This window comes from Hyperolius riggenbachi, chromosome 7 (genome assembly GCF_040937935.1).
Source record: "Hyperolius riggenbachi isolate aHypRig1 chromosome 7, aHypRig1.pri, whole genome shotgun sequence".
NCBI lineage: Eukaryota > Metazoa > Chordata > Amphibia > Anura > Hyperoliidae > Hyperolius > Hyperolius riggenbachi.
Window position 1 is genome coordinate 214,017,651 of NC_090652.1, and position 15,518 is coordinate 214,033,168.

General features: G+C 43.0%; 1 protein-coding gene across 1 annotated transcript in view; it reads right to left on the reverse strand.

Annotated features, from left to right (window-relative positions):
• The window catches only part of LOC137524818 (caspase-8-like), a 95,624-nt gene that overhangs the window by 65,379 nt on the left and 14,727 nt on the right, over positions 1-15,518 (reverse strand). Inside the window, exon 4 of the mRNA XM_068245158.1 lies at positions 1,145-1,280. Within this exon, the coding sequence (XP_068101259.1) occupies positions 1,145-1,280 (136 nt within the window). The remainder of the gene's footprint in view (positions 1-1,144; positions 1,281-15,518) is intronic.

Sequence of the window (15,518 nt, forward strand, 5' to 3'; positions counted from 1 at the left end):
AGTCAGCGTCTATACCTGCCCATCATTGATGTATTCCATCACAATCCTGAAAAGCACACACCTGTACTGTTTCCCTATTTATTTCTAAAGAGCCCAGTGTTGCTGAAGATATATAAGATGTATGAAATGTAACACTGTTTAGAAGTCTCTTGTGCTTACTTTCTGCTAAGAGCATTGAAGTAGAACTTGCATTGTGGCATCTATCAGTTTAGTAAAAATGGGCTCTGTGTCAACTATGACAAATGTATGCTCGGTGGCGTAGTGGTTAGCACTCTCGCCTTGCATTGCTGGGTCCCCGGTTCAAATTCCAGCCAGGTCAACATCTGCATGGAGTTTGTATGTTGTCACGTGTCTGTGTGGGTTTCCTCTGGGCACTCCGGTTTCCTCCCACATCCCAAAAACATACAGATAAGTTAATTGGCTTCCACCCTAAATTGGCCCTAGACTACAATACATACACTACACAATATAGACATATGACTACGGTAGGGACTAGATTGTGAGCTCCTTTGAGGGACAGTTAGTGACAAGACTATATAAACTCTGTACAGCGCTGCGGAAGATGTCGGCGCTATATAAATACTAAATAATATTAATAAAAATAATAATATCCAAATAAATTAATAAATGCCTGATTATTGAATCCACCAAGAGAACTATGTATGGGCACAAACATGTGGCCTAAGTTTATTAAAAAGGTATAAATTATATAGACACCACAAAGGCAATGATGAAGGTTCACCTGACAACGGATATGGTGTATCTAGGGCAGAAGTGGTCTGATGTTGGCAGAGCACTTTCTGCTAAAATTAGTACAATCAGGAGAAAGACAAGAAAAATGTATGACACAAACTCGACCCTACAGTTTCTCTCTAGGTCATGTATACATTGTTGTTCCTTCCTTTTGCAGGTGTGACCAAAATCTCATACAATTTCTACTCAGTGGTTTTGCTGCAAGAAGAGCATAGAGGGCTGGAGCTTCCTGTTAGAGCTCCTGATACAGCAAGCGTTTTTCAACAGGACTTATTAAAGGTTAGCTTTAAAAAAAATGATTGCAATTCTCAAGGATGCTGGATTGTGGAAAGGCTATACCTGGTGACTTTATATTGTTCCACTTTAAGTAGCAATAGTCAAGGTATCCTACCTCTTTTTTCCTTATAATCGTTCACAATTCTGAGCAGATCTTTGGAAACGTTGCACAAAGTCTTTTCCAAAGGTTCCAGTTTATCGGCAGAGATTACACCATTCTTCTCCAGATAACGTAAAATTTCCAAAAAATTCTGAAAAATAAAGAAGCACCAAAGTGACATAAAGTGACAAAGTAGAATGTAGTAATTTTTTCAGGACAACCACTTTTATATTAATTACCCTGGTTTCAGCATTAGGGCTGGTTCAGACGGACGCTTGCAGAGCGTTTACAGCCAGCGTTCGGGGCTTGGCGTTAAACGCTCCCATTCAAGTGAATGGGAGCGTTTGTACCAAGCTTTCACGTGCGTTTGCACGAACGCGGCGTTCGGGGCCCGATTTTCCCTGGCGTTCAAGGAGCCCCTGGAAGCCACATGTAGCTTCCAGGGGCGGTTAACCGCGACGGGTAATGTCCCCCTAGGGGAAGAAAAAACGCGACCGCATCCGAACGCAACGCGAACGCTGCTGAAAGCCCGAACGCATTGCCACCGCGACGCCAACGAACGCGACGCATCCAAATGTCCGTCTGAACCAGCCCTTAGAAAGACTTCGTATTGCTATATATTGTTGTATATTGGTATGTAACCTCGCCCTCCCAGGGATATTTAGCCTAGACTGTTTAGTTATGCAGAATTATTCTCTCAGAGCATTCTGGGAGACCAGGGCCCTTATTCAGTTCATGTTTTTGCTTAAAGGGACACTATTGATTAACATGTGTTTTTTAACCTGTGTTTAAGAGAATTCCTGAAGTGCTGGTAAATAATGATGTATACATTTCATTTGCTTATCTCTTTTGTTTACTGCAACAAATTCCTTTGCTCTGAACTGATGGCAGTCTGCTTATTTCTGAAGGGAGAGTGAACAATGAGGGGAGGGGGGCAGTGGCGTACCTAGGGCATTTGACACCCGGTGCTGGGTATTAAAAAGACACCCCCCCCCCCCCATAAAAAAACCAAAAAACAGCAAATGTGGCATGCTAAACGTGACACGGCGGGTAATGCCAGGTGTAGGCTCGCTCCCCCCCCTAAAGTTGTCCTTAGTATAGTATAGTGGCACCAGTATAGCTAACAAAAAATGGGTGCGGCTATAACATGCGGCGCGCATTGCGCGCCGCGGCGAAAAATGGGCGTGGCCATGACCGGATGAGGGCAGAGCTAACTAATTTAAAGTGAACCCGGGATAAGAGTGATATGGAGGCTGCCATATTCATTTCCTTTTAAACAATAGGCAGCCCTGCTGATCTATTTGGCTGCAGTAGTGAACTGAATTACACCAGAAACAAGCCATGCAGCTAATCTTGTCAGTTCTGACAATATTGTCAGAAACCCCTGACCTGCTGCATGCTTATTCAGGGTCTATGGTTGAAAGAATTAGATGCAGAGGACCAGCACAGCAGCCAGGCAGCTGGTATTGCTTAAAAGGAGATAAATATTGCAGCCCAATATTATTCTCACCTCGGGTTCCCCTTAAAAGTGCAACACAAAGACAGTGGGCCTTTCCCCAGAAAATTCACATAATTGTTCAGGTTTTCTCAAGAAAATACACGTAATGTGAACAGATTTGACCAGAAAATAGTTCAATCATGTCGGCAGATTTGCCCAAAAAACACGTTCAATCATGTCGGCAGATTTGCCCAAAAAACACGTTCAATCATGTCGGCAGATTTGCCCAAAAAACACGTTCAATCATGTCGGCAGATTTGCCCAAAAAACACGTTCCATCATGTCGGCAGATTTGCCCAGAAAATACATGCAATCATGTCGGCAGATTTGCCCAGAAAATACATGCAATCATGTCGGCAGATTTGCCCAGAAAATACATGCAATCATGTCGGCAGATTTGCCCTGAAAATACATGCAATCATGTCGGCAGATTTGCCCAGAAAATACATGCAATCATGTCGGCAGATTTGCCCAGAAAATACATGCAATCATGTCGGCAGATTTGCCCAGAAAATACATGCAATCATGTCGGCAGATTTGCCCAGAAAATACATGCAATCATGTCGGCAGATTTGCCCAGAAAATACATGCAATCATGTTGGCAGATTTGCCCAGAAAATATATGCAATCATGTGGCCAACCTGGCCAGAAAACACTTCAATCATGTAGCAGACCTGGCCAGAACAGTCGATACACCTGCTAATATAAATTAAATAAAAGTTTACTCACCTGAAGCAGCAGCAGACCTCCTGTCCCGGCCTCCGTCCGGCGCGCAGCTCTCACGATCCTCTGCAGCCAGCCAGCAACTGAAACTCCCGCGCTGAGAGCAGGGCTACGGGAAAATGGCGCTCGAAGCCCTGCATTGCAGACTCCGTCTCCAGAGCAGGGCTTCGGACGCCATTTTACTGTAGCCCTGCTCTGCCGCTGTTGGAGCTGCGGGCTGCTGCTGTCAGTGAACTGACACAGCGTCTATTAGACGCCGAATAGCAGTTCACGCTGGGGGTGCTTCAGCACCCAAACCACCCCCCTGGCACCGCCACTGCCCCAGTATAGCTAGTATAGTTGCCCCAGTATAGCATAGTGGCCCCAGTATAGTTTAGTGTAGCATAGTGGCCCCAGTGTAGCATAGTGGCCCCAGTGTAGCATAGGTGCCCCCAGTGTAGCATAGGTGCCCCCAGTGTAGCATAGGTGCCCCCAGTGTAGCATAGGTGCCCCCAGTGTAGCATAGTGGCCCCCAGTGTAGCATAGTGGCCCCCAGTGTAGCATAGTGGCCCCCAGTGTAGCATAGTGGCCCCCAGTGTAGCATAGTGGCCCCCAGTGTAGCATAGTGGCCCCCAGTGTAGCATAGTGGCCCCCAGTGTAGCATAGTGGCCCCCAGTGGAGCATAGTGGCCCCCAGTGGAGCATAGTGGCCCCCAGTGGAGCATAGTGGCCCCCAGTGTAGCATAGTGGCCCCCAGTGTAGCATAGTGGCCCCCGGTGTAGCATAGTGGCCCCCGGTGTAGCATAGTGGCCCCCGGTGTACACATAGTGGCCCCCGGTGTAGCATAGTGGCCCCCGGTGTAGCATAGGTGCCCCCGGTGTAGCATAGGTGCCCCCCGGTGTAGCATAGTGGCCCCCGGTGTAGCATAGTGGCCCCCGGTGTAGCCAAGGTGCCCCCGGTATGAGGGAAGCTTGGAAGGTGGGGTGGCGGGGTCCCCTCCTTCCGGCGCTTCCCCCTCCTAATTAGCAGCAGCCAGCAGCTTAGCGAAGCGGGCGGGGAGGACTTACTCACCTGCTCCAGGCGATGGCGCATAACGTTATCCTCACGTGACGCTGGTCTCTCTGTCGCTCACTGTGCTTCCGCAAATCAGGAAGCACAGTGGGCGGTGGAGAAGGTGGAGACCAGCGTCAGGTGACGATGACGCTATGCGCCATCGCCTGGAACGCAGGAAGTAGGTGAGTAAGGCCCGCTCCTGCCCGCTCATCAAGCTGCTGCTAATTAGGAGGGGGAAGCGCCAGAAGGAGGGGACCCAGGTGAGGGAGGTGGGGGGTCCGGCCCCCCTCCCCGCCGCTTTCCCCGCCACCCCTCCTTTCCGGGTTGCTTCCCCCTCCTGTCCTGCCTGCATAGTGCCCAGGCCTCTGTGGGAGGCCTTGGTGACACCCCCTGGGGCACCCGACACCCGGTGCGGGGCGCCCCATGCCGCCCTATGGTAGGAACGCCACTGGAGGGGGGTTTCCCTCGCAGTGTATCAGTTAAAGTAGATCCGAGGTGAACTTTTACTCATTGCATAATTGTGTTCCTTTCCTATTGTTTATAGGGCATTCCTCAAGCCAAATACTTTTTGTTTTTGTTTTAACCACTTGCCGACGGCTACACACCGGTAGGCGTGGCCGCGGCGGCAGCCCCAGGACCGCCTAACGCCGATTGGCGGAAAGTCCTGGGGCTTGCATTTGCAGGAGATCGCGCGCAGGATGCGCGCGCATCTCCTGCTTGGTGGGCGGAGCGGAGCCTTCAGTCTCCGAGCGGCGATCGCCGCTCTGGAGACTGTAACGGCGAAACCGCCGCTTAATTGTATTGTACAGCGCTGCGATCTGCAGCAGCGCTGTACTGGGGACAGCCGTGTGACACGGCTGTCCCCCTGGAGGATGAGAGAGCGATCGGCTCTCATAGGCTGAAGCCTATGACAGCCGATCGCCGTAATTGGTCGGCTGTGGGGAGGGAGGGAGTGAGGGAGGGAAGGGATTTAAAGGAAGAGGGTTTTTTTAAAAAAAAATTGGCAACACAAATATTTATAAAAAAAAAAAACAAACATGGGGGGAGCGATCAGACCCCACCAACAGAGAGCTCTGTTGGTGGGGAGAAAAGGGGGGGGGGGGGGGAAATCACTCGTGTGCTATGTTGTGCGGCCCTGCAGCTTGGCCTTAAAGCTGCAGTGGCCTTTTAAACTAAAAATTGCCTGGTCACTAGGGGGGTTTAGCCCTGCAGTCCTCAAGAGGTTAATACTCTTATTCTCTATAAACTAAATAAACCACGCCCACAGGTTTTCAGAGAGCCTCATTGGACAGGAGGAGGAGGAGATGTTACTAGCCATTGATTTCAGAGGCAGAGGGGAGGAGGGAGGAGGGGGGGGGATTAGGTTTTTTTCAAAGGCTTAGTGATCAAGATACAGATAAGCCTGCCTCTGTGTAAGGTTTACAAACAACATGGCTGCTGTCATTGTATCACAGGAAGAAATAATCATTTTCTATTAAAGCTGTTTGCAGCTATATTTGCTGCGTAAACTATCTAAACTTTAGATAAGATATATAGACAAGTTACTTGTTATAGTTAGTTTTTCATCTCGGATCCGCTTTTACTCTGTGTGTGAGGGAAAGCTCTCAGAAGCTGCATGTTTCTGAGCTGTCTGCAAGAGAGCAGAGGAAATGTAACTTGTTTTAAAGAGACACTGAAGCGAAAAAAAATATGATATAATGAATTGGTTGTGTACTATGAATAATTACTAGAAGATTAGCAGTAAAGAAAATATTCTCATACTTTTATTTTCAGGTATATAGTGTTTTTCTAACATTGCATTATTCTATAATATGTGCAGATTACACAACACTCAGCATTCAAAATGATTCTTTCAGAGCAGTCTGTGAAGTAACGACCTCTCCTCTAGCAGAGAAAAAGTAAACAGTTCACTTACAGTTGAGATAATAAAAGTCAGATAACAGCCCTCTCCACGACTAAAGGTCCGTACACACGTCGGACTGGAGGCAACGACGGGTCCGTCGATGCCTCCCGCTGGGTGGGCGTTCCAACGACAGTCCGGCGTGTGTACGCACTGTCGGCGGACTGATACGGCTGTTTCTGAGCGATCCGCCCGTTGCCTCCAGTCCGACGTGTGTACGAACCTTAACTTAGTCGGAGAGCTTAATGACTTGTTTGCATAGAGATAACAACTGGAGTTTCTCAACTCTTCCTGTACTGGAAACAATTAGACTGATGTATCTGATCTTAATGATTTCTTAGCTGTACTACACATACAAATCATAATATCATAATTTTTTTTCGCTTCAGTGTCTCTTTAAACATGTAATTGTCTGTGACACCACAGCTTTTCATACTTTTTTTTTTTGCTTTCAGTACTCTGTAGTCTGATATGCAAAAAACAACACTGGCTGTGCATTGAAACAGACACCCCTTTGCAAATGATATGTCCCAGAATAGAGCTAAATCCTATACACAATGAATTAACGCTTTTGCCTCTGATATTTAACATGAAAAGTAGGAAAATGTTTACACAGCTACTTAGACATTATTTGTACATTGTCATCTTAGACACTTGGGTATTGATTGTATTCCTTGAAGTTTTTTTCTAGATGATATTTTCACATTGTATTAACAACATACCCTTTAAGCCACCAGCAAGCAAGAAAATACTCAATCATTTTGACAGTCATTTTTCATCAAATTTATTGGTACTTTTTCAGTAGGAGATCTCTGAAAAGTTATATTAAACAGAAGATGAAAATTGATCTCCTAGGAGTAGACTTAGGAGAAAAAGTGACTTGAATAAGGGTCCAGAGCCCATATGCAATTAACTCTTTCTCCTAAGTTATCTCCTGGGAGGTAATTTTAATATTCTCTTTAAAAATAACTTTTAAGCATTTTACAATTGAAAAAGTAATTAAAAGCTGGTGAAATAGTACTATCAAAATTATGAGTATTTCCCCGCATGCTGGTGGTTTAAAAGGCATTTTATGACAAGGTGTGAAAATATCACTTAGAAGAAAACATAGGAGAAAAAGTTAATTGCATATGGACCCAGGACCCATTTGCAATTCACTTTTCTCCTGTGTTTTCTCCTATGTGATATTTTCATTCTTTGTCCATAAAATGTATTTTAAACCACCAACAAGCAAAAAAAAATACTCAAAATAATTTTGATAGTACTATTTCACCTACTTTTTGGTCTTTTTAATTGCAAAGTGCTTAAAAGTTATTTAAAAGGGAACATGAAAAATTATCTCCTAGGAGATAACTTAGGAGAAAAGGTGAATTGCATATGGGCCCTGGAGTTTATGTTGACTTCAAAACAAACATTCCTTAGTAATGCACCTACCAGCAGTCTCACCCAAAGCACCTGGGTGCTTAGAATCAGAATTAGATTTGTTGGAAGCAGCAGTGCAATGGTATTATGTTTGGAAAGTGACGACCTGACAGTAATACAATAGACAATGGTACATCATCCATCCGTAAGTAGGAGAAACAAGGGTGCTGTAAGTTGAAAACCAGATTTGTCATTTGCATAGTCACACAGTTTCAGGAATTGGTGCATAATTTGGGGGTAACTGGGGCGTGGCTTGACGCGCAATGGTGATGGCAGCTTAAACCCAGAGCTCCCGCACAGCCTCCACTCTAGCTCTTTATTCCACGCTATACAGCCGATCCACGATGAGTGTCCGCTCTACTAGAATCAACAAAGCCCAACGGCTGAATCGGGGACCACTCAATCTCTCCTGGGCAAGACTGTACCGGAGATCTTTCGATCTCAGAAGCAGAACTCACAGGCCTCAAAGATGGCGCCGACAGAAGGTCCTGCACCACTGCCTTCCTCCCCGGAGTCTACCGCCAGTGTGCGTAGCAAGAAATCTGATCAACTACATAAATCTCCCACACTTGCTGACATACATGTTATGGCAGACGACATAAAAAACATACCTTCCAGGACGCTATAGCCGAAGTGCGCACTGACATGGCGGTTTTCAACACTAAACTCACAGCTGTGGAAACAGACGGGAAACAGAGACTCGCGCATAGACACTATACATCGGGCCACCGAGCAACACGATACCAGGCTTGCTGAACATGCCAGACATTTAGAAGACCTAGATAACAGAGGGAGACGCTGCAACATTCTCGTCAAAGGTGTACCAGAAACAGTGGGGGAAGAACAAAATCCACAGACCCTAGCAGCCATTTTAAATAACCTCCTGCAGCGTTCGGCTGACTCACAGATCTAATTTGTGCGTGCACACAAGGCTCTCAGACCCCGAGGATGTGACTCTGAACTACCAAGAGACATCATATGCTGCTTAGAGTCATTTGAAATAAAGGAAAATGTCATGCGTGCTGCTCGGGGCCAAGACGAAATTTTATTCAATGATACTCCAGTGCAGCTGTTCCAAAATCTCTCTGTAATAACCCTCAACAAACGCAGGATTATGAAGCCTCTCCTAGAGCCCTAAAAGAGAAAGGACTATCTTACAGATGGCGATTTCTATTTGCTTTAACGGTGCTTCAAAACGGTAAAATGTTCACTCTACACTTCCAGCCGGCCTGTCCGATTTCTGCGCTGATCTAGGCCTAGACCAAATTGACATCCCCAACTGGGAATCTATCCCACTCTACCCTCGTCCTGACACTTTTCCATCCAAAGGTCCTCGTCGCACTCTGGGAAATACAAATCGCATTAGACACAGATCCGCCAGCAGCAATGATGAGGAGATGAACAAGAGACTTACACTTAACCAGCAAGATCAGGATTCCTCGGAGAGGACTGACAGTGATGTATTGCAGAGTTTTCCCTCAGGAACTTTCTTGAATTTTCTCTCATTGTTTCCTACCCACACTCTGACGCACTTGCCAAAATTTAAAAATCTTGACCTCCTTTCTCCCTCTTTGGTGCTTTTATCCTCCGACGTCTTCCTTTTTCTGAAGGATTGACACTGTAATCTGATGCCAGTTCATGTTACCCTCAGGAATGAACATTCCACCAATATCTGGGGATCCTGTTTGCGGGTACCTTATAGAGGCTGCCTCTTACCCTCTATCTCCCAACAAGACTCTATGTTTGGTTCTATCCGCTAGCTTTCCAACAGCTTTATACCAAATAATTTGTTATTTATATATTGAATATATTGGTTATAAATAATCAGATTTAATTGATGCTAAAAGATTTGGCCATGTAAAGATGCTTCTGTGTGACACACAGCATCAACTCAAAATTACTTGCTTTCATTCTGATGGTTGTCTGTCACACAGAGGTACACTCAAGAAATGATCTGAATAAGAGTTCCTTTTCTCTATAGATCCCCTGGGGAAACTTCAGGAATATTCTGCACAGTTATCTTCTAGGGGAAACATTCTTGGAGTCCTATGATAAGAATTTTAATTTACTCTCACCTTATATTTTGCTTATAAACGAATGGATTTAAAGAGACACTGAAGCGAAAAAAAATATATGATATAGTGAATTGGTTGTGTACTATGAATAATTACTAGAAGATTAGCAGCAAAGAAAATATTCTCATATTTTTATTTTCAGGTATATAGTGTTTTTTCTAACATTGCATCATTCTATAATGTGTGCAGATTACACAACATTCAGCATTCAAAATGAGTCTTTCAGAGCAGTCTGTGCACTAATGACCTCTCCTCTAGCAGAGAAAAAGAAACCAGTTGAGATAATAAAAGTCAGATAACAGCCCTCTCCACCACTAAACTTAGTCGGAGAGTTAATGGCTTGTTTGCATAGAGATAACAACTGGAGTTTCTTAACTCTTCCTGTACTGGAAACAATTAGACTGATGTATCTGATCTTAATGTTTTATTTCTTAGCTGTACTACACATACAAATCATAATATCATAATTTTTTTTTCGCTTCATTGTCTCTTTAAAGGGCATTGAACTGTGTGTGGGTATATTAGGGGACTATGAGATTTGGTGCAGCAGGAGGATGCTATACATAAAATAAGTTTTTCTCACAGGTTCAATAATTATCTATATGTTATAATCCTATATGACACCCCTCTTTGCCTTAAAATGTCAAAACTCTAACTATTATTGTTGAAATAGACTCTCCCCTGGTTGCACCAGAACCCCCAGTCCACAAGCCCTACCCTTTCTTTCCTTCCTTGACACTTATGGACCCCTGGCAAATTTCCCATCTTCATGGGAAGATTACACTTTCTTCTCTCCTATCCATCAAAAGTACTCACGTATTGACTACGTTTTTGTATATCAAAGAGATTTGAAGCACGTACGAAACTTCTCAATTGGAACTAAAATATTGGACCACTCTCCCATTTCTCTGACTGTGAGCTTCCCTGAAAAAGTGAGCAAATCATGGTGTTGGAGACTTAACCCCCAACTTCTAGCTGATAATGCCAGAGTAGCTAACATTTCAACAACACTAGAAAACTATTTCCAGGACCATGTGAATACGGATACTGCCACCTTCACAATATGGGAGGCACATAAATCAGTTATCAGGGGGCGCCTTATTCAGATGGGGGCAAAATTAAAACGTGAGAAAGAGGAAGGTATAACTAAACTGTCAGAGGAGGTGTGTAGACTCGAGAAACTTCATAAGCCTTCCCTTGCTGCTCAAGCTTTAGAAACTCTAACTGAATGTAGATCCAAATTAAACTCTTTATCATCTACTGATGCCAAACAGAAAATATTAGATGGGAAAAATAATTTTTTTACGAATTGGGGAACAAAAGTGGCAAATATCTGGCAAAGGCACTACGTCAGAAAATGCTGCAATCTCATATCTCTACCATTATCACTCCCAAGCAAATCAAGCTTGCTAAGTCTGAAGATATAGTCGAAGAGTTTCGTAGATTCTACAAAACCTTGTACAATCTGCAAGACTCACAACCAGAGAAAAGACCCCATCAGTCGAGGCTTGACAAGATTGAAGAATACTTAACCAAAAACTTCACCACTTTAAACATCTCACAGGACGAGTTGAAAGATCTTGAGGCTCCCATTACTACTGATGAATTTTTGGTGGCAGTTAAAAATATGAAACCTGGCAAAGCACCAGGACCTGATGGTTTCAGTTCCCAGTACTACAAATCTTTTGCCAAGCTATTGGCTCCAGCCTTTGCCTCACTCTTTAACTCAGTTACCCCAGCCACTATTCCCTCGTCTCAGTTTTTAGAAGCCCATATAACAGTGCTCCCTAAGCCTGGAAGGGATGCCAAACTCTGGTAAAATTATAGACCAATCTCTCTCCTCAATTTAGACGCTAAGTTATTTGCTAAAATTCTGGCAAATAGATTACTCCCATATATTCCAGATCATATTGGTTTAGATCAATCTGGATTTATACCTGGTAGAGAGGCTAAAGATAATGTAATGAGGGCAGTTGGGGTTATGGCTTTAGCAAAAAAAACAAGCTTAAAGTGAACCTGAAGCGAGGAATTTTTTTTTAAAATAAACACATGATATAGCTGCAAACATACTTACCTCGCTATCAGTTCCTCTCAGAAGCTCACCATTTTCTTCTTACAGTAATCCCTTCCAGTTCTGACAATATTTTGTCAGAACTGAAATATACCAGTTGCTGTCAGGTATATATCAGCAGCTGTCAGTTACAACTGAATGTGCAAGGCAATGTCCATGTTTCCCTATGGATTAAAAGTAGGTGATATTATAGTTTAACAATGTGCTGACCAGGAAGCTGTTAGGGGGTAATGGCCATTTTTAAAATGGAGGACTGAGAAATCCATTGAGCACAGTGGACAAATAGGAGGAAGGAACCCTTCAGCTAGAGTAAAGGCTAATGGCTTGCTCTCAGATAAGTTCACCATTACTAACGGTACACGACAAGTGTGTCCTCTTTCTCCCTCGCTCTATGTAATCACTCTAGAACCATTCCTAAATGCTGTGAGATCTGACCCTTCAATTAAGGGAATACAAGTTAAGTCCTCAAAACATGTAGTAGCCGCCTTTGCCGACAACTTATTGTTCTTTCTACAGGACCCATTAATATCCATCCCAAATCTAATGATGCAACTTGAAGAATTTGGATTCCTCTCCAACCTTAAAATAAACTTCCACAAATCAAAAGCACTTAACATTTCTTTAGATATAAAAGCAGTCAAACATTACCAGTCTATTTTTGCCTTTTCTTGGTCAAGTGAATCCCTAAGTTACCTTGGGATAGATATTCCTCACAACCTAAACAATATTTATGAGAATAACTTTGTCCCTCTAGGTAAAAAAAAAATCAAATCAGATGTGATAGCATGGGGCACACAAAAAAAACAGTCATGGTTTGGCAGAATAGCTTCAGTAAATATGACTTTGCTCCCAAGATTTTTACATGTTAGTCAATGTTTTCCAATCGCCCTACCTTCATCTTTCATTAAAGGAGAACTGTAGTGAGAGGTATATGGAGGCTGCCATATTTATTTCCTTTTAAGCAATACCAGTTGCCTGGCTATTCAGCTAATCCTCTGCCTCTAATACGTTCAGCCATAGGCCCTGAACAAGCATGCAGCAGATCAGGTGTTTCTGACAAATTTAGACAGATATGACAAGATTAGCTGCATGCTTGTTTCTGGTGTGATTCAGACACTTCTTTAGGCAAATAGACAATCAGGGCTGCCAGGCAACTGGTATTGCTTAAAAGGAAATAAATATGGCAGCCTCCATATCCCTCACACTACAGTTCTCCTTTAAAGATCTCCAATCTTCCATTAACAAACTTGTTTTGGGAGGGGAAAAACCAGAGAGTCAAAAATCAACCGATACTTCCCAAAGAGTTGGGCGGTATGGCTCTACCTGATTTACACACCTACCATCTAGCTTCCCAATTAAGTCGGGTAATAGAATGGTCAAACTTCACAACCCCTAAACAATGGGCTCAGGTGGAGGGAGACATTTCTAATATCTCTACATCCAGCTTGGGATAGGATTTTTCTATTGAGACGAGCATAAATTGGGGAAATCCTCTGATTGAAGCCACGATTAACCACTTAAGCCCGAAGGGTTGTTTATTTTTTTGCACCTGAGCAACTTTCACATCCCATTCATTTGCCAATATCTTTTTCACTACTCATCACAATGAATTGGTCTATATCTTGTTTTTTCTGCCACCAATTAGGCTTTCTTTGGGTAATACATTTTGCTAAGAATTATTTTATTCTAAATCCATTTTAACAGGAATATTAAGAAAGAAATGGGGAAAAATCATTATTTCTCAGTTTTTGGCCATTAGAGTTTGAAATTAATACATGCTACCGTGATTAAAACCCATGTATTTTATTTGCCTATTTGTCCCACTTATTACACCATTTAAATTATGGCCCTATAACAATGTATGGCGCCGATATTCTATTTGGAAATAAAGGTGCATTTTTTCAATTTGCGTCCATCACTATTTACAAGCCCATAATTTAAAAAATATGAATATACTCCTTTGACATGCATATTTAAAAAGATCAGACCCTTAGGCAACTATTTATTTATTAATTGTAATTTTTTTTTATTGTATTAAAAATTGTATATGGTGTGGGGGGGTAAACAGCTAATTTTATATGTTAAAAAAAAATGTATTTATTTATTAAACAAATGGATGTGTGTGTAGTTTTATTATTTGGCCACAAGATGGCCACAGTGAAAAAGTCCTGGAAGCGTGATCGTACACTTCCAGGAAGAAGAATGAAGACGGGGGAACTTTTTGTAACGCAGAAAAACCGCAGCCTCTGATTACAGGCTGTCGGTTTTTCTGCAGGGGGCTTCAATCAATGAATGGGATCTATAATTCCATTCATTGATCGCTGGGCTAACGGCCGGCGGCAGGAGCGCACTTGGTCAGCGGGAGTGCACGCAGCCCAACTGGACGAAAATGTTCGTCCAGTTGGGCTTAAGTGGTTAAAAGCATGCAGACATTTTTAAACCTAAAGGGTTTGGCATCTCTTCCAGGAAGACTCACTCCCCTATGTAATAATCCAGCATTTCTTCCAGCTCAGGATAATCCCTTTCTCCACAACCTGGGGGTGGCTGCCCTAGAATTCACGATTTTGTCAACAATGGTACAGTCAAATCTTTGGCTGAACTCAATACCTTGAGAGATGATTGTCAGTTATCACAATGCAATACCTTCAAATTCGCCATTTCATTCAGTCTTTACTCAGCAAAGTTAACTGTTCTGCACCCCTATCCTCATTTGAACGTTTAGTATGTAGTGAAGGCCCTCATAGACACCTAATCTCCCAGCTATATCAGCTACTCCTCTCAAGCCCACATTCTGGCAAGCTTAGATTTCAGGAGGAATGGGAGAGTGATCTGGAACTAACATACGAATCTGATCGTTGGCAGAAAATTTTGTCTCTAGAGTCCGTAAGTGTCAATACTCAGGAACTAGGTTACAAGATTATAACTAGGTGGCATAGAACACCAAAACTCTTGCATAAAAGTTTTCCCTCAGTGTCCAACATGTGTTGGAGATGTAACCAATCTGAAGGCTCACTCCTACTTAACTTTTGGTCGTGTCCAATTATAAAGATATATTGGGCACAGATTCATCAGCTAATAGAAAGTATAACTTGTTACCTTAAGTGTCACACAATTTGGGTGACACTTTGTTGTACTTGTTTTTTGTTGAAAATTCAATAAAATTGTATTGTTAAAAAAAGAAAGTATGAAAGTATAACATGGGAGAAAATGTATTTTACACCAGCTCCACTTCTGCTTCATGATACCTCAGACTCGACCAAATCCTACAAAAAAAATCTCTTGCAATTCACATGATTAATGCAGCTAGAGCTCTCATTCCTGTTTTCTGAAAAAAAAACTGAAGCACCGACCGTCAAAGATTGGATTAGGAGGGTGGAGTCTGTGGAATCTATGGAAAGAATGATTGCTTGCGCTACAGACAAAATGGAACACTACAGTTTCACTTGGGCACTTTGGAATGAGTTCCAATGCTCTGAGAAATACAAACTCCTCATGGGAAATTGAAAAGCTATAATCACCCCCTTCACATTTCTGGGAAGCAAAAGTCCTAAATAACATATCTCTCAATTATCTTCTCTTTATTTTTCCTCCCTTTTCTTCTCTCTATTTGCTGGTTACCTCACTTTCTCTATTTGTACATCTTATTTATAAGGCAGAGTTGGAAGAAAT